Raw genomic sequence first — 21,426 nt, forward strand, 5'->3', positions numbered from 1 at the left:
CTATAATGTTTGACATTTCACACAATAAATAATAAATAATAGTGAGGAGCAGCAGATGTAATGATAAAGCCCTGCAGCTCTTCTTCTCGTCTGATTGGATTTGTGTTGGAAACCGGTGAGTTTCAATCATCCCGGCTGTTGGTACAATCAACAGTTGCTCTACTTTTTTCCACACCAGTAATGAACACCTCAAGATTGTGTTCTCTGGAGATCTTGAGGTGTGTGTGTGTGTGTGTTGGGGGGTGCATTGAAGCAAACCCCATCCAGCTGCAGCCTCCCTCCTCCACCTCTTCACTCCCCATCTTCCTGTCCTTCAGTCTCCCTCTTCCTCTCGTTTTTCTCTGTCCTAGGTGGTGGCGCTACTGAACATGAGTAATGATGTTGTCATCTCAGTAAGTCTCCATTTATCAATGTCAGATGGGGGGAGCAGGAGTGTGTGTGTGTGTGTGGTGATGGTGGGTGGGGGCTACAGAGTCCTGAGGAGAAACAAGGCACCTACAGAGAGGGGAATGGAAAAGATGCAGCATGAAAGAGGAGAAGGAGAGGATGACAACACAGGGAGATAAAGAAAAGGGTGTGGCTAAAAGAGAGGATGAGGAGGAGTGAGTTTGAAAGAGGCGGATTGTGAGAAAGATGAATTACAGCCAAAAGGTCTCAGCCCTGCGTGTGTTCTGTCTGTCTGTCTGCCGTCACCAACAGAGAGCCGGTGATTCATCGTCGCCATTACTGCCAGACAGAATTAAGGCTCTGCTCTTTAGCATATGCAAGTCTAATTATGCAAATCTGCTCTGTTAGACACAACATCGCTGCAGCGGTTAGTCAGTCTGGGTTTTTAGGCGCTGTCGTATGAATGTATGTGCATTTGTCTCTGTCATTCTCACGACCCCGAGATGAAATGAAATTACTGTTTGTCAGCTAACTGGGTGAGTATTGATGTTATTGTGTATGCACTCACACATGGTGTTATGGAGTCCTGAAAGAGACAATAGAGCTGTGGCAGATGACGTCACGCAATCCCATCATGAAATACTAATAATCACAACAGTGACTGTTCATAATATAACATAATCCAAGGCAACAATGTTGTAACAAAAGTACAAATACTTCTTTACTGTACTTGAGTACAAAATTCATGTATCTGTACTTTCTAGCAGCAAATTTCTAGCAACTTTTACTCCACTACATTTCCTCTAACTATCTTTATTACTCATTACTACTAAATAAAATCAAAAGAAGCAGGTTGGTAATGGTCTGCTTTACCATTCACACTCTGCAACATGGGGTTAATTGTCTTTGCTCAAGGGCACAAATAGACGAGCAGAGCCAGGAATTGAACCCAATGACTTTTGATACTTAAGTACAGTGAATGTCATATGGAGTGATTGACTGAATCACAATGCTGAAGTTGGCATCCAGATTTGCAGCGTCCCGGTCAGCAGTTTATGGGGAAACATAAGGGAAATGTGACTTACTACGAAAGTGCAAGGACTAAAATATAGAGCGGTGCTGTATTGTGAGCCACTGCACGAGGCACGGTTGTTGTAAGTTAAGTCAACTGCTGACCAGGAAGCTGAAAATCTGGACGCATTAATTGAGTCATATGATGTACAGAGCTTATATAGACTGATATAGAACTTAAACATTACTAATATAGCTGTAGAATCGCTGCACAAACAACAAGCTCACAAAGTTTGTGATTGTTCATCATCTCGACAATAAACACTCCCTGGTCACTTTATTAGGTACACCTGTTTAACTGCTCGTTGGCAATATATTATTGCTGAAGTTTAGTTGTAGTGACTGTACAAATAAAGGAATCCATTCGACAGACAAGAACTTTCATTTAATATGATCAGCGAGAACATTCTCTCTTTATTGTATCTTTTTGAAAAAACAAACAAACAAAAAGTCTTTTGTAACTCTCTTTTGTTAACATATCAGAATTCTGTACAGGATAAAAAGAAATAAGCACTGCTTAAGAACAGAGTCAAATCTCAAACTAGAAAAAAAAAATGAAAAAAAAGAACAAAATCCAAAAAAAGAGAGGAGGTTTACAATACAAATTAGTAGTAAGACATTGTCTGAAGTGCAATGGCATAGCTCAGATGGGTTAAAAGTGAAAACAAAAAACTTCCAAATAAAAATACTTCTCTATTTTTCCAACAAACAGTAAATTCTTTACAGAGTAGAGACTGTATTATCTGATGTATTTAAACTTGTAAAAACATATTTACAAATAGCCATTATCTTTTATATAGTTTTTCTCATAATCACATATATGTCAGCACCAGTAAAAAAAAAAATAGAACAAACAAAAATAAAACAAAGAACATCAACAACAACAACTTTTGTTAAAACATTGTCTACAGACTTGGTCCCGGTACATAATGATATTTGGAGGAAGTTTCCTCTCTTCCTGAAGGAATTTCAAACCGTATCACAAACCCTCGCTCTGAAGTTCTTAACTCTGACGTTAGAAGTTTGTCATCTACCTTGTTTCTTCTTGACTGGAGTGGTTTACCTCTGGAATTCCCCTGCACACTGCCTCCATTTCACTCTCACAATTCACGTGTGCTCCTCCTGCAGCGGTATCAAAGTTTTGGAAGTAAGAGCAGAGGAGCCGCTGAAGACCTGCTGCTTTTCTACTGTGCAAGGAAGGCTTAAACAATCCAGACACTGACACAGGGTTTCGTTTATTTGCACCACTCTCCCCTGATAGAAATGTGGGGATGCTACAACCTGTACAGCGGTGTGCCCTTGACCTTCCACTCCCACAGTGAGTCGGAGCACTTCCACTCCCCCTTACATGACAAAAACCAAAGTACAGAACCTCATTCGCAGTTGCTACCCAACGCAGCGACACGTACGGGACAAAGGTGGTCAAAGATTGTATTTAAAGGGTTGGATTATACGCGGCGACAACCAGGAGAACATATGTGTTGATGGTGAGGAGTTAGTTTACAGAGAAGAAGGCTTTTTGGTTTGTTGATTACAGCATCATCCTCCGACCTTTCACTCCCATGAGCTAAATACAAAGTAATGCACGTACAGACTCACTTTCTTTCACCTTTTAACCAAAATTACACTTAAAAACACTAGAGAAGTAAGGTGTTTTCATACCAATGACTACTGTATTAAAACCTATTTGACATATATTTATTACTCAACCATGAGGGCTAAGGAGTGGACAGTGTAAAAAGCCGACACTTTTAATCAAGGGGAGACGCTGACTTCAGTGGAAGCACAAGCTGTTTTGATGCTAACTGGCGCTAACTGGCTCCACTCTTTTCCACCCGATCAGCTGTTTCCAAGTTTGTCTTGTTTATAAATCAACTTCGCAGTGGTTCATTTTCCTCGTAAAGCGCCGGAAGGTGAAAACTCTTTTGTATTTCTTCACAGTAGTGTTACAGTATAGCACAGTTAGTTTGGAGTGAGGGTGTTAGAGCTGCGGTATAAAAGAGAGAGAAGCCACGATGTAAAAGCAGGGCTAACAGTGACCGACAACCAGCTGTGTCACGATGGAAGAGAAGGCTGTGGTGTGACGGGAGGACAAACCGTTTAAAAAAAAAGACAACACAAACTAAAAGACGGCTAATTTCAACTGTTCTTTTCACCGTTTTAATTGACAGAGGCGTGGCCAGCATCAATGTTAGAGATAAAATAAACAAAAAAATAACGTGTGGGCTTTTTTGTCACTAAAAAGATAAAAGTCACTTGTGGTGCTTGAATACATTCAGTGCTGAGCGAATCATTCTGCTTTGTGTCAGCCTAATGCATGTGATGTGGTTTGTGTCACACAGGCAGAGCGGGTTTAATGTAATATTAGCTGCGTTAGCTGCCTCTCAAACATCTGCTCATCCTTCCAGACTCATGTTTGCTTATCTATTAGTTGGTTGAGTGCCGTGTGTGTATGTGTGTGTGGGCTTTTTTTAATCAAAACATTTGCTTTTGCGTGCCTTTCCTCTTTCTCTTCCTCTACGTGGATAGCCATCGTCCACATCCACACTCAGGAAAGGAAACCTCCCCAGTTTAAAAAGACAAAAAAACAGACACCACCCAGGTCGGTTGCCTTGCAGAAGCACTAGAGGGCAGAGTGTGGTTGTCTGGCACAGTCGAGGAAAATCATTTGTTCTGTTGTGATGTTCACAATTTAAACAGAGAAGGGAGTGTTAAGAGTGAGGAACGAGTCTCTGGAGAGAGGGTGGGAAAAACAGGAGCGGAGAGGGTGAGAGGATGAGATCAAGTAGATTTGTGTGTGTTAGTGTGTGTATGTGTGTATGGGGGGGCACAAATCTAAGGAAGCAAATGGGAGTGTTGAGAGTGCTTTCTACGAGCTTCAGCTCCTTACAGGCGAGAGATCTGAGCACCTCAGAGCTGGGTGGCACAAACACACAAACACAAACAAATTGCTGTCTTGAGAACAAGTCTTCCTCCCCCTTCATCAGTCTGCGGTGTTCAATCAGCCATGGCTAAAGCTCAGGCTCAAAGCGCTGCTGTGTAAACGGGGCTCGCTTTCAAACACTGAAACATTAGAAAAAAATCATTCCACGGAGGGAAAAAGGGGAAACTAAGGAAACACACCTCTTAATCTCTATACTGGTTTTTCATTAATATGCACAAGACATAATGATGCTACCTCAATCACACACACACTCACACACGCACTCAGACACAAAACGTAACACAATAACTCATTTATAACCGTGTCCATGTTTTACAAAACAAAAACATGCCAGTCCATGTCGTGTGGTCTTCTCTGTTTTACTTTCTCAGGTTTAAACATTCGTCCGACTCTAATGTTTAGTTCATCCAGTAAAAACTCTTCTCCAGTTTCCATCTTGGCTATTGGCTCGGGAAAAACTCCTCCATCCAACCATCACTTGAGTCCAGCTCTGCCCCCGACCCATCGCCCAATCCGAAGGCTCCACCACCTGAGGGCCCGCCCCCATATCCATAAGATGACATGTCCTGATTGGCTGTCCTCTGGTAGCCTTGCGGCTGACCTCCGACACCAATTCCTCCAGGTCCATAAGGTCCGCCTCCTCCTCCCCCTGCCCCCATTCCTGGTCCCCCAGGACCCGGAACAAAACTCCCTATCCCAGTCATCCCCTGGCCCATCACCCCCTGGTTCATTCCCTGGTTCATGACCATGGGCCGGGGCTGGTTGGTCCTGGGTTGAGCGCCCATGTGAGGCCCCATCATTGGAGCACCCATACCTGCAGCCGGGTTGCCCACCCTGGGGTCCATCCCTTGGCTCATCCCCTGTCCCGGGCCCTGAAAGTGTTGCTTGGCCATACGTGGGGGTTGTCCCGGCTGCATCCCATAACTCTGAGCTGAGCCAAACCCCACCATTTCTCCTCCCCCACCTCCTGTAGTCCTTCCAACTCCTCCTGCCATGGCCTGCAGACTCTGTCCTTGCTGCTGCGGCCAGCCGCCCGCTCCCATTCCCCCACCTCCTCCCCCAGCCCCCAGCATACTTTGCAGTCTCTGTGCTTGGGCTTTGGCATTGGGAGGGCCTTTGAGGGGTTGCTGGGCCATGGAGTTCATTAACATCCCCTGTCCCCCGTACCCTCCAGCTCCACCACCTCCGGGGCCTCCGGGCATACCTGCTACCCCAGGACCTGCACCTGCCTGCCGTGGAGGCCCCCCGGTGGGGTTGTGCTGTGGTGGAAGACCCATGGAGGCTTGGACGCTTTGGCTCTGGTGCTGCTGCTGCTGCTGGTGGATCATTTGGCTCATGGAGGGGTTGAGACCATACAAAGAACCCTGGTTGGACCCCTGGTTGCCATAGGGTATACCCATGTCAGTTTGGGGTCCTACAGAGCCCCCCTGGCCCTGAACAGAACTCATCTGGACCATCTGCTGCTGGTTCTGCTGTTGCTGTTGTAGGAGTCGGGCAGCCCGGATGTTCTGGAGAGCCTGGCTCCTGGACGCCAGATCCTGAGGAGGACCTATGAGGAGAGATTGAGAGGAGTTAGAACAAGAGAACATAGACAACTGAGTGAGGTAGGAATTATAGAGATGGAGGATGAGGGTGAGACTGAAGAGACAAGAAAGAATATAACAGACTTGGCACTGGAGGCATTTTCTGAAAGGGAAGAAGAAGAGGAGGAAGAATAAGAAGATGTTTAGGCTGCATATCATACAGCTATGGTGCAGGGAGAGAACAAAGGTCACACTGCATCATGTTCCTGAAGACTCAAGTGCAGAGATCCATGTGACAGTGTGTCTCAGTTTCAGCAGTCATTCTGACGGGAGTGCACTTGCAGTGTCAACAGCAAACCAACTCGTCCACTGGGTCAAAAAGAGCAACTGACGGAGAAAAAAAAATACTGTGTTTATATAAATCTACAATTATCACTATAAAGCAGGAGAATGTGTGAAGGAAAAGCTACAGTATGTCCCTGGACTAGGATTCTGCCATCATTTACCCTTAGAGCACAGCCCTAATTCCAGTAATTTCCACTAAAATCACCTCATGATATGTATCACTGATGTATTTAGTCAGTGGTGAGGCAAAGATTTATACTCTGTGACAAAGTGTTTACTCTACTGATTTACATCAAATGCCTCCATAAAATAAATCTGAACATGCTAAAGCACAGACACTTTATGTCCCTTTTTTTTTCTATTAGCGTCTCAGTCGTGGCACAGCTGAGGAGGCCTGCCAACGAGGAAATGGCTCTAAGTCCTTTTAATAAAGCCACTTCTGACATCCACCCACTAATCCCTCACCTCACAGCTCGGACTGCAACTGTAACTGAGGAGTGAGAGCGTAGACAATCACACGCTCCACACTCGCACAGTAAGTAGGTAGAAGAGCTGGAGGCAATTAACAACAGCCACACGTACTCAATGTACTGTTTGCTACTAGTGTGTGCCTGTCATTAACGCGAGACGCGGGTGGCTCTTTTAACGACACGTCTGTCGTATTTGTACCGATATATCTTGCATTTCTTATCCACACAACGTCAAAGTCGGCACGGCACACACTAGTGCTCCGAGGAAGTCACCTGCCAAGTTTCACATCACTTTTTAGGTCCATATTAACAATGTAAAGCAGCGCTCACCGGTGTATCCTGACTGGCAAACCAGTATGTAATATATAAACAGCCTGAATTATATCCCACCTTTTTTTTTATTTATTATTTCACTTCTTGACTAAGTGATTGATGCACAATCAAAGTTGCATGTTTTTTTTTTAAGTTGTATAAGCCACACAACGACCACCAGCCGCTTTTAAGTGTAACGCCGACTGATTGCCCCTCTCTTCATCTAAGTGAGCAGCTCTGACACGCTTGTGTCTTTTCCAGACTCTACTTGATTAACGTGATTAAAAAAACAAAAACACGTTAAGTACGGCCTTTAATGAATCGAGATTTACGCGTCAGCGCCGACAGCCCTAATATGTTGTAAATTGCAAGTGACACGACCACAGTCTCTGCAGGAACTCACAGGTGAACAGCATCTGGGCCAGAGTTTGGTGCTGAAGCCTCCTCTTCCTCTTCACACAATTTCCCAGACACTTTTTCTGATGGCTATAAAAGGCTTTCAACTCCGATCTCCTTCTCCCTTTCTGCATTTCTCCATCATTTTCTCACCCACTTCTCTTTCTCTCTCTGGAGCGTGTCTTTCCTCCCAGCCTCTCCTTCTACACACCAGTCTATCTTTCTATTACTCGCGTTGCCAGACACCCCCCAACCCCCCCAATCTCTCTCTCCCACTTCCCTCCTCTCATCCATCTCTCTGACTTCACCGGAACTCTGGGGGATCCAGGACAGACAAGTTGCCGTGGTAACAGGCAGAGCAGGAATATTCTGTCTCTTTCTTTTTCCCTTTTTTTTTACCAGGGAGACACAGATAGAGAGAGAGAGAGAGAGAGAGAGAGAGAGAGAGAGAGATCGACTGAAGAGCCAACTTATGCGTCTGACAGAGACAGACAGACAGAAAGGATGGGTTTTGGTTTCAGGGTGATGTTCTGTCAGCACCGCTGTTTACATACATGTTTGTGTCTATCTGTCTGTGAATATGGCAACGAGTGAACTACAAAATCTGTGAAATGTCTTCTTCCATACGTCGTTGGCACGCTACCATTGACACCATACTTAGTGCAGCCTGAGACACATATGTGCCTGAGCTGTTTTTGTCCAACAAAACTGACTTACCAAAAAAAAAAAAATCAATTTTCTAATGTGCTCGTCAATAAAATGTTGAAGAATTTACGCTCGGTCTTGGCTCCTTTAATGAAAAATCCATGGAGGTGCTGACCATCCTTGTGCTTTTGCATACATTTTCCTTATTGTTGCACAGATGGAATGAATGCATGCGTTTGTGTCTCTCACCTTGGTATTGATTGACTTGAGGGTATGGATTCCTCTGGCCCGGGCCCATCTGTCTGGGGAGGTGCTGCTGCTGTTGGAGCTACACACACACATACACACACACACACATGCAACTGGTTAACAGGTGTAGATTTAATAAATCACAACATATTTAATGAAATTCAGGATTTGGTATCATCACAGGAAATGGGGTCACATTTACAGGTGATAAATGTAAGAAAATGATTATTTAAACATAAACATGTCCACATGAGGGTCACAGGGAGCTGGAGCCAATCTCAGCTGACATAGTGCGAAAGGTAAACCCCGGACAGTTCGCCAGGCCATTGCAGGACAGACAAACGTTCACCCTCACAGTCACACCTACGATCAATCTAGAGCCATGGTTCTCAAACTGTGGCACACAAGAGTGGAGCCGAGGAATTCGGACCAGTGTGTAGAAAATGAAACGAATAACAAAAAAATATAATAATAATTAGAGCCACCTTAGCTCTCACTCCATCTTAATCTAAGTTCACTATACCAGTGTGTGAGGTATATGTGAGGAAGAGGAGGATGATGAGAGAGCAACTTATGTTTTTGGGAATAAATCTGCTTCCTGTCAAAAGTCTGTAGCTGACTTTGCTCGACCTATTTACACCACTGTGTTTTAACATTGGTGCTTGGTCTAAACATTTTGAGAACCACTTTTGAACCTCTGCAGGTTTTGTGACCGCCGAGAAAACCCACACCCACGAGAGAAACGTGCAAACTCCACACAGAAAGGCCCTCGCTCAAACTGTGATTCAAACTGGCAACCATCTTGCTGTGAGGCAACAGAGCTAGCCACTACACTCCCGCGTGGCCCTATTGAGTACAGTAATTAGATTACATTTCCAGAGCCCAACACTGGAGGTGACACAGATGTTTTTTTTGCACTGAAGATAAAGAATGTTACTTAAAAAAACAAGTACACATAGCTGACAAGACACGTGTGCAGCCCTCGCTCATGTTCTCGCTCAGTGTTCTAATATAAAACCAAAGGCAGCCCTGACTGTGTTGACTGTGACATGTTTAGTTAATATTAATAAGCAGTGCAATTCTTTGCCACACATGAAAAGCAGTGACATGAGGACACAGTTGTGCTTGTTTAAACAGAAGCTATGATATCCATTTAACAACATACACTAAACCTCAGCAGGATGTGTCCTTTCACACACGCACACACACACACACACACACGTTTATTTTTTGTATGTCTAAGTTTTTTGCAGATCCAGTTTAAAACTAACATGGTAGGTGGCGACAAGTTTGGTAAGTTTGGAACTCTTTAGTTCTCGATTTCTACGCAGAGAGCGAAATAAACGGAAAACACCACATTATCACAGCAGGCAGCCATGCGTGCACACACACACACAAACACACACACTTACACTTACGTGCATGACATACATGAAAAGGAAGTAGTGAAGGAGCCTGGTAGAGAGTAATTATACATAAAACTAAACAACAGTAAAGAAGAAGACAGGATGGAGATGCAGACATGAATATACACACTTAAGTTTGGACAAACAATGTTCACACACACACAGACACACACACATTAGAAATGAATGAGTGACACGTGGACACGGGCCTTCCTGCGTTTGAAGATCCTCACCTGCTCAGCCAGTAGTTGCTGCTGCTGCTGTTGCCTCTGTTCTCTGAAGAGCTGCTGCTTCTGCTGCTCCATCATGTGCATCTGCACCCTCTTCTCCTGCTCCATCGCCATCATCTGCTTCATCATGGCCGCCTGCTGCTGATTGCCCACGTAACCCGGAGGCGGCCCCGCCCCCTGGTTGGGGCCCACCCCGGAGGCCACACCCCCTCCAGGGTGAGGGGGAGGGATGGCGCCCGGTGGGCGTGACATTCCGACCACACCTTGCTCCTGTAAGACAGAGAGGAAGGAGGCCGTTGGTCAAGTGAACCGTTGTATATTCCAATGTTTCCTAAACTTTGTGGACCCACATTTTAAAGACCCAAACTATCACAGAATTTACAACCACATTTGTTACACCTGAAATCATTGAGTTAGTAAAAGCATTGGTCACCATATTTGGCAATAACTGGATTAAAAAGTTGGTTAATCACCTAACAATCAGCATGGAAATAATAGCGATAAAAAAAAAGGGGCTAATCCAAGATGGTACGTTTGTTGGGCTGATGGGGAGATGTGACATTTGAGGACAACGGTAGCTCAGTGGTAGAGTGAGTTGTCAACGGGAAGGTTGTGGGTTCAATGTGCCGGCAGCGTGTGAATGAGTATGGAAGGTGAGTGATAGAAAATGTGCTGCACATAGATGTGCTGTGTGAAAGTGGGTGTGAATGGACGAATGGCAAAACCGTAGTGTAAAGCAGCTTTGAGTGGTCATCAACACTAAAAAAGAACTATATAAATACAAACCATAACCATATTTATTAATCTAAATTATAAGCTAGCTCAACACGCTAACACCTATGTCATTACTTGATTTGTACTAGAAAGTCAAAGTACTACAGCTGTGGAATGACATAAAAAAATGTGTATTTTATTTTATAGAGTGAACCAATACAGCGATTCCCAAACGTGTGGGCCAAGGTGGTACTTCAAGTGGGCGGTGAAAGGTCATTAAATATTAATACATATTTTTTTAAATTTTGTAATTAACTTTTAAATTGCAGTAAAATATGTACGTTAGATTTTAAGAAGAGAGAGTGACTGGATGAATGGTTGTTTGTCTCTATATGTGGCCCTGCGATGGACTGGTGAACTGTCTGAACTACTGAGTGATGACTCCATGTGTGTTTTAACTTTAGGTATAAAACTGCAGTAAAGCATTATGTTATACACACAAAGACACAGAGTGCAGGTATCTGTGAATGAGACTGAAGAGCAGGATAAAGACAAGCCAGCCTCAAGATTCGGCACGTCCAGTCACGCTGAGTCCTCCCAAAAGGGCTTTGATGGCTCCTCACTGCATACATTATCTCCTCATTAGCATATAAAGAGCACTTCCTGCTCTACTCAGCCTTATGCTAATCTGTAATAGGATGAAATGTCCAGCTCTGGCCAATGGCAGAGTAGTGTTTATGAATCCATTAAGGGTCAGACAGCTGGACGAGAGTGGACACTGTTGAGGGAACGAGAGTGAATGGACCTGAGAGGAGAAGAACGGATGATTCACACTGGTGCATTGTTGCTCATAAAATAAAAAAAATACTACCACACACGACTGCACAGATACGATAACAAAACTATTTTTTTCTAAACTGCAGCGAAACAACCAAACAGCACAAGCAGGATTACAGCTGTGATTCGTAGCGTTGGCATTAGTCTGCAACAAACCACTGTACTCAATATGTTTTGAAAGAGCCAAAGCCTCATAATCCGTATTGAGGCTCCGCTCTTCTTAGAAAAGAGTAAGGTGGAGATAAACCTTATATATTAGAGCAAAAGAAAACCCAGTGGAGCAAAACAGAATTGGATGCTTAAGACTGGCTCAGCAGACAGCCAGACCAGACTGATCGATGTGCAGAGCTACGTGTCTCATCTCTGGTTGGCATGTTCTTGCTGCTGGATGGCAGCAGAGCAGTGAGAAGAGCAGAGGTGCAGTGTCAGGATGTGACCAACGGGTGGCAGTGGTGGTCTTTAAGCACATGTGTGCATGTACTCCGTGTATGTGTGTGTGTGTGTGTCTCACTGGCTTCCTCTTAGCAGATGGCTCAATCATGACGGTTCTGATCTACAATCTCTCCCCCGCTCACTCTCCCTCTCTTTTTCTTCCTTTCCCTCTAAACACCCCATCATCAAACTCCTTCCTTCACTTTTTCTCTGCTGGTTCTCCATCTGTAGATTTTTGTTTTGGGGGGTATGTGTGTGTTTGTCCTGAGTCATGTCCACACAATTGCTACAGGAAATGGAGAGGGATGGATTACACTGAGGGGGAGGAAAAGTCTTGGAGAATTAAAGATTTAGGTGGAGGTGTATAGATATATATCCACATATATGAATATATATACCTATGTATGTATATATTTGTATATATGTATATATATATATAATTAAAGATATTGAAAAAAAGAGCAGCATACAAGGGTGCAGATGGAAAAAGAGCAAGTGCATTAGCAGTGGCATCAGTATTATTTCATTAGTGCTTCGCTGAAGTGTAGCTAATATACAAGGAACTCAATGTCATGCCATTTAAGCTCACTGCGTAGAAAGCAGGTATCCTCTTTAGGATGAAAACGCAAATTAAATTAGTAGAGGAAGAGGAAAAAGAAACATGTGTGTGAGAAAGTACCAAAGAGCAGGTCAAAAAAAGAGAGAGAGGGAAAGCAACAACATGAAGCGCAAACAGCCAAAAGAGGAGGTGAAAAAGGTGCGACTGGAGAGGAGGGGAGGGAGGGAGGGGAGAGGAGAGAGGAGAGGAGAGGAGAGGAGAGGAGAAGAGAGGAGAGGAGAGGAGGTACCCTGGCAACAGTTGCTGTGGCGAGGAGCAGATGGCGCTTGGAGGAGCAGTTATGGCCGCCGTGCCTGGTCACCGCCAGCAATGCCACTCAGACCTGAGCGAGTCACACTTACAGTATATATATATATATAGACAATTATTTTATTTTTTTAATGTCATGTAATGTCACATCAGTCCCACTAAGACTAGCTTGACTTTACTCGGACTAATGTGTTTACATGTAAAAATTAAATACCTGGGAACATGTTACATGTTAAATACGTGGATAATTTGATTCATAGTCCGATTACTCCTGCGCATGCACCAAAATTCCCCCCCTGGTCTTTGACATGGCAGTAGAAGGAGACGACGTATATAACGATGACGTTTCCGGAAAAGAACAAACAACACAATAGTTGGTGAGAGTGAAAGCTAGACCCACTTTTGGATTAACAAAGAGACAAGTTTTGTCTCTGTGAGCCTCTCGTGGAGGATAAGATTGACCTTAATCACTACTTTCAGCTCTTCCTCAATAAAACACAATGTCAATTTTGTAAATTATGTTCACATTTAGAAGAAATTGACAGCGCATATAAGTGGACATCAGCCTGGTGACCTTCTGTTTCAACTGCCGTGGTGCCTGTCACATCACAAATATTGAGACTTCACAATGGGAGTTTGTTTTACAACCAGAAGACTATGTCTAATCTATAAACAGTCTGCAATAAGAAACGTGTAGGAAGTGACTACTGTGTCATTGCTTGCATGGGTCTCAGGTCTTGCCTGTGCGGATTAAAACACAGCTTGCAAATGCCATGGTAGAGAGGATGACAGGGGCAGAATTTAAGTGCCTTTACACAAAAACTATGGATGTTGTCTTTGTTTTCTTGGTTTTGTTTGTTTCTGGCACCTTGGACCAGCCCCCGAAACTTGTGGCAGGAAAGACACGGCAGAGGAGAGAGAGAGAGAGAGAGAGAGAGAGAGCAGAGGAAAAGCAGAAGTAAATGTATCACAGGGTGTTCCGGAGGATATGTGTGTTTGGTTTTGAGAGGGAGAGAGAGTGAGTGTGTGTGTGTGTGTGTGTGTGTGTGTGTGTGTGTGTGTATCAGTGGCTGTCAGCTTTATTGGGTTAGAAGCCATGGAGAGCCCAGGTGATTACATTACACGTGAAGTGAGCGGAAATGTGCGTGAGGAAGGGAGAGACTGTCCATTTCAGTCTTGTGTCTCATGGAGCAGAACTGTGTGTTCATTGACGTAATTGTACACAATTACGAGATATATAATTATTTCTCAATCACTTTATTGGAACACATCCAGAAAATACAGGAAACATGTAGAACAAATTTTGTAGGAAAATTCAGGTTAAGTGTCAAGTATTAAGTGTGACCCTTTCTTACACTTGAACAATAACATGACCCTGAATCTGTTAAATCTAGAGTAGAACCAAAGCTCTATTATACCAGGTTTATTCAAGACAGACTTGAGCATCACATAAACGTCATATGAACTCATAGTCATAATGATCAACGAAGCTGGTGTTGCCCTGAGACTTCTGCAATTCAACAAAGCTGATTGCAGTACTATATACATTTTGTTCCTTCATTCATTCTTCTCATGAGGGTCACTGGAGCCAGTCCTAAACAACATAGGATGAAAGGCGGGGCAGTTCATCAGAAATTATATTCTGGACCAGATTTTGGTCTCTTTGAGGACGAGTCCTGACAATGTCAGTGTTTATGTCAGACAAGGTCCTAGAGAGGTTACATGAAGCACATTACGCTTGAAAACACGCACACACACGCCTGCTCTCCACAGAAGCTCACATCTGTCACACACTTGTGTAGGAGAAGGACGGGAGAGGGAGGAGAGAAGGAGAGGATGGATGGATGGATGGATGGATGGATGGATGGATGGATGCTTCATTCGATTCTCATATAGACTACGGCTACAGTTAAACTGGGGAAGAGCATGTGCTCACATCCTGTTTGTGCGCTCAGGTAAAGGTGGAGTTTGCAGCAGCTGATGGTTGGTTGGTGTTTGGAAAAGCATGTGTGAATAGTGTGTGTCTCAGCTTGAAGGTCACAGGTGTGATATCGTTCACACACGCGCACGCCCACACACACACACACACACACACACACACACACACACACGTAAATATCCTTTAAAGGACTCACACTGACTTCCATTTGTGTTCATTTGAAAAGCCTAAACAAAGTTGATATCCCTAACCTAGTTAGTGGCAAACCCAAACCGTGGCCTAAACAGAATTCAAGTTTATTCAATATAATAAATCTGATTTTCAGTGTAACAGCCTTTGTGGCGGCAAAAAAAATTCATTCTCATGCTTGCCACTACGCAAAAAGAAAAAAGGGAGAGTTGGGTTCAATGATGATTAAGGTTTGTTGTCAAAAATAAAAAGACAAAAAAGGGGCAACATGATTTAAGAATCCTTTCAATACTATGCTGCGCTGCACTGACAGCGTTTGCCACCGTTCCTGCCGTGCACTGTCACATTTAAAACCTTGGCCCTGCCCTCACCACCTGAGGAGGGAGGATTGCACAAATTAACACGCACAACAAATACTTTAGATATAGCAACAAAACTCATCCTATATGCTCAAAATATTTAACTTTAATGCAGCTCCTACAGCCTTTAAAACCAAGAAAAGTCACTTTTTTAAAACCCATTTTTATATCTTAGTGAGGACATATCACAGACATTCCTTAGCCCATCACCCTAATCACAGCTAAGTGCCTAACCCTAATCCTAAAACCCTAAAGCTAGGTTTTAACCCTGAAAAGGCTCTTTAAAGTTGTGGGGACCAGACAAACTGTCCCCACAAGGTCAAAATGTCCTCACAGAGATAGGTTTGTAGGTTTTTTGGACCTCACCAAAGGCTGGTGGAGGTATGATGACCAGTGGTTTAAATTCATAGGTTTACATTTGTAGACGCACACATCAACCCTATACCTACCTTAACCACAACCTCTCCCTCCCTCTATCTCTCTACCACACACACACACACACACACATGCATAGACTCACTCACTTAAACAGTTTCTCCCATAAGAGGGTTATATTTAAACTGCTGGAGAGGAGACTTGCTCCCCACAGAGGTCTGTTTAATCTCTAACATCTCTCTGCTCTAAACCCTAACTGGCCTATTTCTGAATCTTCTCCATCCACACACACACACAGTCTCTCTCACACACACACACACACACACACAAAGAAAATTCCCCTCACAGTCACAGAGACAATCGTCTGGGTTAAACAGGGTTTCTTAGGATCATCATATAACCATTACTGAACCAATGTGATTCCACGCAGTGTTGCTATGAAATGCATGTCGACATGCAGCAGCGGATCAATTTAAGTAAATGAAATCCCTGCAGCATGGATGCTGTTTGGAGGCACTGTGCTCATCCAAGGAATTTCTCTGCGTACAGAGGATTGCCACCCACAGACAGCACAGAGCCAGCCGGGGTGTCAGCTCATGTTCGTTAGCAATCATGAGGCACGGATCAGATTTCTTTAAATCACAGTTTAACCAACAAAAACCTTGGCTCACTTGTGTTTTTTCTTTTTCTTGGAGATCAGATTTGCCTTGCACTGCTATGGATGAATTTAATATCATTTCAAAATGACTTTCGCTGACGTGAAAATGACTATGATGGATGTCTCTGTCCATAGCTCACTGTTCCATTGATATGAATGTATAGTAAAACTTGTGCTGCCACAGAGTCTAAAGTCAGCAACTGGTGGCCCGTGGGCCAAAGCTGGTTTTCTGTTAAAAAATCAGATTAAAAAAAAAAAAAAATGATTTCACTTCTCTGCACAAAAAAATTACAATTTCATACAGAATTCAAAGCCTTTATTTTGAAAAATAAATGTATAAACTGAGTAAACATATTATTTTGCTAGAACTGACAATAAACTGCATAATGTACATAATGGATAACCAAGTTTTAGGAATAAGACTGCCATATGTTAGGTGCAGAGAAGAAGCAGTGACAGTATGAAAAGGGGAAATAGAGCGTTGTTTTGGACATTTTATTCTCTGCTTCTCACACACATTTGGTCTTAAAAGAGTTTGTGTAAGAAGTTGCTGATTAAAAACACATTATCACCGGGCGACTACTGTAACGTTTAAGGCAGCACAATTTAATTTTTGTTTTGTTTTCTGACTAAAACAGTTTTAAGATACTAGTAAGAGTTTGTTGCAAATTCAAGTTACTAAAAAAAAACTCCAATACATTTCAACATTTGTCATGTTTGTATAAGATTGGAGAGTTTAGGTTTTGCCTGATGATTAGAAAAACTAGAGTATTTGGGTGCATGAGAATCAGAATACGTTTCAATGTACTTTAAACGAGTCCGTCTCCAACAAAAAGTACAGAATAAATAATAATTCTCTCTTGGTAGGTTTCAGACAGAAAAAGCTTAGGTTTCTCAGTTTACACATCCAGGCTCTATCCACATGACATTCAGAGTCCTCTGTAAACTACAATGTAGTTGACCATTCCCTGATTGATTGTTGGCCAAAGAAAAGCTTAACACTTACTTTGAGTTTCTGAATTACCTAAATACCAAAATTCAAAACAGAAATCCTTGTTCTTTTAAGCTTTTGACCACTGGTGTTCCCCATTAGCAATTATTTATAATCAGCTGTTTTATCCCGATAGGCACATGACCAACATACCTAAAAGGTCATGGGATGCGCGTTATTAGTTGTTTTCGTATAGATACTTCTGATATGGAGGTGGAACTCTCACCTGCACACAGATCCTTGGAAAAAAAAACCCACAGATTTAAATGAAAATGCATTGGTATACATGTTGTGTTCGATTCTCCTTCCTTACTTCAGCACGGATCTACGCAGGCTTCAACACCTGCTGAAAACTCAGATGACCTTGATGCACATGGCCAGCACTGTCCTGGTCCAGGCCTTTCTGCGTGTGTGTGTGGGGGGTTCCTCCAGGATCCCTGGTGTCCTCACATATGTCCAAAAACATGCAGAGGTTAAGTGGACACTAAATTGCCTGTAGGTGTGAGTGAATGGTTGTTTGTCTCTGTTGGCCCTGCAATGGGTGTAACCCTGCCTTTCGCCCTATGTCAGCTGGGATTGCCACCAGCAGCCCTGTGAGCCACTAGTGGAGGATAAAGCAGAAGGATGTATGGATGAATATCTATAGTGCATCTGTGCTTTTTATGTGCCTCTTATCTGTGCATGAGTGCAGACGTTGCATCAGTTTGACCGACCACATGACAAGGTTTTACACCCTGAAATTCACTGACGTCACCTGTAACCAGGCTCCTACTGGTAGATACCAGCTGTCATTCAATGAGAGGGGGTCCGCTCATACCTGTATTTGCTGGGCTTTATCATCTTTTTTCCTCTAAATAGGAAGTGAATAAGAGCTGAGGCGAGATAATTGACTCCTGACGTTAGGAATCAAATGAGAAGGTGGTTCCTTTCGCCCTAGACTTCCGTTCAAATGGATGATTCTATTTGCAACCAGAAAGTAGTAATTCCTGAGCTTCTCTTATCAAATCCGAAGACTACATCCATATTTGTGTTTGACCATTTCACAAATCTCGAACGGCAGATTACAAATTTCTTGAGAGCCGCTTCAGTCGCAGTTCCACAAAAGTTGTCTCCTGTGAACAGCATTAGCATTAGCGAGGAGGATAAATGGCCACAGACGGCACAATATGACGTGCAGTGAGAGGACAGAAGACGAGAGTAAATCATCCTTGTGACAACAAGCAAAGAAGCAGAGGAGGAGGAGGAGGAGGAGGAGGAGGAGGAGGGAAGCATGAGTGGAGCAAAGGGATGAGATCACTGGTGGCCGGGGAGGGATTGTGGCGAGCACAGACAAGTGTACCACCCTAAGAGGGACCAGGTGCTACAGTAAATCACCCTGGAAACGGTAGCCATGGAGACCTTAAAGACACACGTGCAGACACTCACATGCCAGGGAAGGAGGGAGAGAGAGAGAGAGAGAGAAGGAGAGAAGGAGAGAAGGAGAGACGCCGGTGGCAGAGAGTTTTGCGGTGTAAATGTGTGTATTCTAAAAAGAAAGGAAAAAGGAAGGGGAGAAAAGTGAACGATGGAAAGAAAAAGAGAGAGAAAGAAGGACCGATGTGTTTGTATATAATCTAATCATGGTGGCTGAGAATGACGAGCGTGAGTGACAACCTCGGAGTGTGTCTCTGTTCTGTGGCGTCTTTCTCTTGCAGCCTCTCCATTACTCTCTCATGAGCACTTTACATCATAGCCTCCCTGTTTTACTGCCGTGTGTGTGTGTGTGCGCACACCGAAGTGTGTATTGAGGGCAATATACAAAGCTTTTGCGTAGAAGAAGCAATAAACAGTGAGAGTAAGGAAATCAAACACGGAGGCGAGAGAGCGTGTGTCTGTGTGTGAGGTTATCACATTCCGGTTCTTTCCAGAGAGAATTCCCAACTTGAGCCTTTGAATTATTCACAGCTGCGATCAGAGCTATTACACGGCTGTTAACAGAGGTAAAGATATGTTCCCCACATCCATCCATCCATCCATCCTTGCATCTCCTCCCTCCCTCTGGTTTGGACAGTAAACCACCTCTTCTTCACTTTCGTCCTGCCTCACCTCTCACTCTGTGGTCTGGTCTTTCATTTTGCGCCTGCTCAAATTATCCCTCCATCCCTTCTTCACCTCATTCAATCTCTCTCCGCTGTTCATTCATCTCCATTTCTCTCCCCGCGTTGCTTATGATCGCACCATCCGGCCACTCCTCTGACTCCTGCCTCCCTTCCTCCCTCCTTTCCCATCCACCTTCTGACTCCATCCATCTTTCCCCTCTCATTCCTTCCTTCTTTGTTCACCTCGGGGGCTGTTCCTTCCCCGTTTCTCCCCCACAGCTCCCCTCGCTCTCCACCTCCGTGGTTTCATTTGTTTTTCTACCTGATTCACATTTGCTTTTTCTGCATCCACATTCATCCATCTTTATTCTGGCTGTTGCTCATTTCACGTCTGGATCCATCTCTGCCTCAGCAGCTATCACTCTGCCTTCCCCCTCCCTTATTTCACCGTTTACCACATTCCCCCCCCACCATCTTTACAGAATGGCCGCACAACCTCCACCTCTCTTTGTCTCTCCCTCCATCCACCTCTTTAAATCTATCTCTGCCTCTGTCATAGCCCCCTCATTATGCCTTCTCCTCCTCTGCACTCCCTCCCTCTCCTCTCCAGAGGAGCCATTAGGTGCTGCTGTAGGGCTATCACTCTTTTCCTCTCTCCCTCTCTTTTTCTCTCTGCTGTAGTCTCAGGGCAATAGGCACCCCCCACCACCACCACCATTCCCTCCTCAGTCTCTCCATCTTCCTGTGTTTCTTCAGGCACTCTTTTCTTTCCTCCACATCATCTCATCTCACTCCCTTCCTGCTCCATCCTCTTCTCCCTCCCTCCATCTTGATTTCTCCACCCCTTCAACTACCCCCCCTCCATCTTTCCCTCCTTCATACCATATTCAAGTAATCTAGTGTATCTGCTGGAACATGGACCAGCTGCTTCACATTAACCCCTCTATACAAGCACAATTGCTGTGATGGATCAGGTTGAAATTATGAGTCGATGCTCATTTCAGTGTTTAAAACATCAGAAAACAGAAACAAGTAGAGTTATCATGCATGAAGGACAAAAGGTGACACTGCTCTAGTCCATGTTTGACTAGGAGACAGATCATTCAGTGGGTGACAGTTTGTATATCAGTAAAATAAATGTGTGTGTAATGTTTAAGAGCTTTTACTGTGCCGCGGATTATTGATGTCCGCGGGTGTAACCGCCAACCGCGCATCTCTAACAGGTGAACTTATCTAATCATTTCGGACTAGTTTTTGTTCAAGAACACAAGCATGTCCACGTGTTTGGGAGGAAGGCGAGTGCGGAGTCTGTTCACTATTAATCCCACGGCAGAGAGAACTCTCTCCGCTGGCACGGATGTGGCAGGGATGTGGCAGGGACACTTACCTGCGCTCGGTAAGTGTCCACCAGTGTGACTGGTGGACACTGACTGGATGAGATGCCGTCTTCATTTGTGTAGCGCACTTTATGATGATTATTTGAATAGGCAATGTAATAACTTGAAAGACAAAATGCAATTCACAAATACAAATGAAAATCCCACAAGCCCCGCCCCCCGACATTTCGACTTTTTTCTCTCGCTTTTTTTGTCGAGGTGAGCCTGTGTCGATTGTCGGTGGTTTTGTCGAAACAAAAGTCCCATCCCTACTGAATATTACGGTTTGAGTTTGAATTATCACCAGTGACTTTAACATAAATGTTCATTTTTTAATGATGCACCAGACTAGACATTTATGGACAGGTATTTAGTATAATTAGTTCTGTTTCACAACCAAGCAAACTTTGTATGGAAACTGAAATATCTCTGTAACAACAAAGTTGATGAATGTTGTTTGTGTTTTAAAAATGACACTCACTGTGTCCTTCAAAGTTACTAAACTTACCACAGCAGGCAATGAAAAGAGGAAAAGGGGAAATATCTGCGGTGTAGCTTCTTAAATGTAATTAATTGATAATAATGAATTGATTGATTAAGCACTCAAATTGATTTCCTGGCCAAAGTGTAAA

At 43.7% G+C, this 21,426-nt stretch overlaps 1 protein-coding gene across 1 annotated transcript in view; it reads right to left on the reverse strand.

The window, feature by feature from the left end:
- Positions 1-1,834: 1,834 nt before the first annotated feature.
- maml3 (mastermind-like transcriptional coactivator 3) overlaps positions 1,835-21,426 on the reverse strand; it is a 113,583-nt gene continuing 93,991 nt past the window's right edge. The window contains exons 4-6 of the mRNA XM_044027381.1: positions 9,982-10,248; positions 8,343-8,421; positions 1,835-5,951 (exon numbers count right to left, since the gene is read on the reverse strand). Coding sequence (XP_043883316.1) covers positions 4,843-5,951; positions 8,343-8,421; positions 9,982-10,248 — 1,455 coding nt within the window. The 3' untranslated portion in view covers positions 1,835-4,842. The remainder of the gene's footprint in view (positions 5,952-8,342; positions 8,422-9,981; positions 10,249-21,426) is intronic.

Source organism: Solea senegalensis, linkage group LG6, assembly GCF_019176455.1.
Source record: "Solea senegalensis isolate Sse05_10M linkage group LG6, IFAPA_SoseM_1, whole genome shotgun sequence".
Taxonomy (NCBI): domain Eukaryota; kingdom Metazoa; phylum Chordata; class Actinopteri; order Pleuronectiformes; family Soleidae; genus Solea; species Solea senegalensis.